General features: G+C 34.0%; 1 protein-coding gene across 1 annotated transcript; it reads left to right on the top strand.

Moving 5' to 3' along the window:
• The first annotated feature begins 540 nt into the window (after nucleotides 1–540).
• Nucleotides 541–3,403, top strand: LOC136043520 (NFX1-type zinc finger-containing protein 1-like). Its single transcript, XM_065728437.1, has 2 exons — nucleotides 541–959; nucleotides 1,979–3,403. The coding sequence occupies exons 1-2, from the start codon at nucleotides 701–703 to the stop codon at nucleotides 2,320–2,322; spliced, it is 603 nt and encodes a 200-aa protein (XP_065584509.1). The 5' UTR covers nucleotides 541–700; the 3' UTR covers nucleotides 2,323–3,403.
• The last annotated feature ends 6 nt before the right edge of the window (nucleotides 3,404–3,409 follow it).

Here is a 3,409-nt window from a genome sequence, read left to right as displayed (position 1 = left end):
TAAGCCCTATTTAGAAGGGGATACATATTTGGCTGCGAAGCACAAAATTAAGGTAGGGTTGGCATCATATTCCAAAAGTGTAATATCTCATGCTTAATTCATAGTATTGTAAATGCATTCAAAAATTTGATTATAGCCTATTTTTATTACTTTCTGAATTACCTGAATTTAAGTCTATAGAACTGATGTATTTTCTGAAAACTGATATGCGCAGTTGGATTATGAGAAAGTTGTTCTGGTACTCTAAAAAAGGGGAAATGGCTATGACAAAACAAATGAAACTTTGCCTCATAATTACCTTAATTAAACTTATAGGATCAGTTAGTTTCAGTGGCACACTTTTTTCTCAATCACAGATTGATTATGTGCTCGTTCCATTATTTTTTTTTAGGTGGATTGAAGGATTAATCTTGGGTAGGTTTCTGTATTTGAAATAAGTTGATTACGAATAATAGATGTGCAGAAATTCATGCTCTGTATGTGGAGTAGAAATTTATCAATGTCCTTAAAAAAAGAGAATTTAAGTTGATTTCCTTGTCATATTTATGTTTCTCTATAGATTCAAGTGAAGATTATTGGACAACTTGTTCGAATCGCAAACGATTTGAGCGCAACTTCTGTAGCTGTCACTGGATCTTTTAAACCAAGATTTCGAAAAACATTTCTCTTCGCTCGGCTCGATTTTCTCTCCCGAAACTGTATGAGAAGACGCAAGTTTTCGCAAGAAGAATTGGACGATTTTCTTTGTGAAATTGAAAGATTAGACCTCCAAAAATGTTTGTGGTTCGTTCAAAGTGCTCCTATGTATAAACGGTTGTATGAAGAGGAGAGCAGTCGATCTTGGCTTCGAGAGCTGGTTAAAATCTCTGAAAATTTATCTCTGCTACCTCTGCGCAAATATGCAACACTGAATAACGATTTCGCTTTTTCGGTGGATTCTGTGGAGCTTCTTCTAAATGGTGGGTGTTGACTTGCTTTTGTATTGTGTACTTGTTTTCAACTTGTTTTTGGTATTCTCTTATCTGACCTATAATAAATTATAGAAAGAGTGGCTTCGAATATTAAAATAAATGGCATAGAATATGTGGGAGAGGTCAGGAGAACCCAAAAAACTCCATGAAGGGGGGTCGACCGTGATAAAGACTTGTTTTTGTCTGGCATTGTAATTAGGTAAGCGGAAGACGTGTTTCTATTGTTTTTTTGTTTTTTTTCATTTTCTCGTGCAGTTTAAATTGGCTTGACATCTTCTCCTCTTGTTTTTTATCTGAGGGTGTGTGGTTTTATGTTTTGTTTTTGTCCTGGAATCTTGATTTTTGTAAATTCTAGATTTTTTTTTTCGCCAAAGCTTTCATTAGAGAGGGATACCCTCAAAGAGATCTGGAAGTGGAAACTACTCCCCTCTCCCTCCTTATCCAGTATTTTGAACTCGGTGTTAAATCTTTCTGTAAAATAAGATTTACTGTTAAGTAGTCTGTGAACCTGGATTAGGCTCATAAGGAACTGTGTGTTGTTAATGCCTTTTCAGATTACGAAAGCCTTTTCTTCGAATAACATTTATGACATAATCAAGTTAAATGTTCTTAAATTATGGGATGTACCTAATCAATTAAATAAGATAAGCCATCTATCTGAGATTATTGTAAAGTTTGGGTAAATTTATAACACTTTTTGACGGACTGGTTTTGCAACTGCATTTAAAATGAATCCTGAATTTTGCACAGCGACCCTACGTTGGCTATTTCTTTATACCAATTTTTTTAATGTGGCAAAATTCGCTTGAACCCCTTAAAAGACTAGATTACAAAAGTATTTCGAAAAGATGTGAAAAAGGATTCCTGAAATATTTGGAAATAGTGTAACTTTCGTATAGTTTTGGAAAATTGTCTAGGATTTAGGTATTGTCTCTTTCCATAGTCTTCCTTTTCTGTCTTCTTTTTTGTATCTCCCTGTTTTTAGCCTGGTCATATTTATCTTTTAGGTGTCAATAAACTCTCCTTGGATGAACTAACTGCTACTAAGAGCAAGATTGAAGGTTTGCTGGAATTAACTGCATCAAATGTAGGTCTTGGAATATCTGACCAAGAACGAAAGATGATAGTCACCGCAATGGGAATGAAACAAGGCCACTGGTTTAAGTGTCCTAATGGTCATATATATTGCATCACAGAATGCGGGGGTGCAATGCAAGAATCCTTTTGTAATGAATGTGGGGCTCCAATTGGAGGAAGAAATCACTTTATAAGAGATGACAATGATTTTGCATCAGAAATGGACGGTGCAACCTCTTCCGCTTGGCCCTATTCTAGATTTCAGAGACGATAGTTTTTACTACCGGTATTGTCACATTTTTTGTCTGGAAACTAGCGCAAATATTTTGATATTAAATAAATCTAGTATAAAGGGTAGCTGTAGGGAGAGTGTACTTGTTCCTTTTTTGTATGAACAGCAAAATTTTTAAAACTTTTAAGCTTCAAAATAAACAAAAACAAGAAAATGATTTTGTCGCAGAAATCTACATTTTGATTATATTTCAGTTTCTTTGATTGTATTTTCAATAAAAATTTGTCGTCTTTTCAATCCATTTTACGCTAATACTATCTCATTTGCGACAGAGTGTTAATGTTCAACATTTTATAGCATAAATTTCCTGACATTGAGTAAAAATGTAGGGAATATTTGTCGATTTCAGATGTTAGCTTTATTCAAATTTATTGGCTATTTCAATGAGCAAAGACTGTATCGATTTGAAGGAAGAAGAAACTGGGACTCAATCTAAGATAGAATCTAATGTCTGGACGCTGCTCAAACAGGGAGTGTGAATAAAAACCTATTCTAAAGAAAATTCTTTGTGTATAGTTGTCTCTTTCTTAAAAACAAATTTTTGTTTACGGGTTTTACTGCACTTTTTTATTAAGTCCGATTCGACCGCAAATATGCCAGCAAAGATTACACGAAGTCTTTTGAGTAACCATACCAAATTTCTCCTAGTTAATTATTATTCTATTATTAAGCCCCATGACAGAGTAAAAATAATTTAATATGAACAGTTCAAACTCCCCTGTTTAGCCTTCACTTCTTTTTTGGTTTCGTCTTGCTATAAAAAAGATTACTCCCATCATACCTGTAGATCAGGATTCACGCATAGAAATTGCAAAAAGGGAGAAGATACATAAAGAAGCGACCTTTGACTTGTGAAATAAAGGGAAATGTGTGTAAGAGGCCATTGCGGGCATTGTAACCGGTGATATCAAAGTGAGGTGATTTTCATTTAAGATGCAAAAAAAGATTCCGTAGTTTTTGTAATTAAGTTCTCTAAGGTTATATTTGCTAAAACTAAAAGTAGAAAAGGGAGTGAAGAAAATTTACAGTTAGTGAGCAAATATAAAAAATTCCGATGTTACATTTGACA

This window comes from Artemia franciscana, unplaced genomic scaffold, assembly GCF_032884065.1.
Source record: "Artemia franciscana unplaced genomic scaffold, ASM3288406v1 Scaffold_6932, whole genome shotgun sequence".
Lineage (NCBI taxonomy): Eukaryota > Metazoa > Arthropoda > Branchiopoda > Anostraca > Artemiidae > Artemia > Artemia franciscana.
This window is presented reverse-complemented; position numbering and strand designations above follow the sequence as displayed.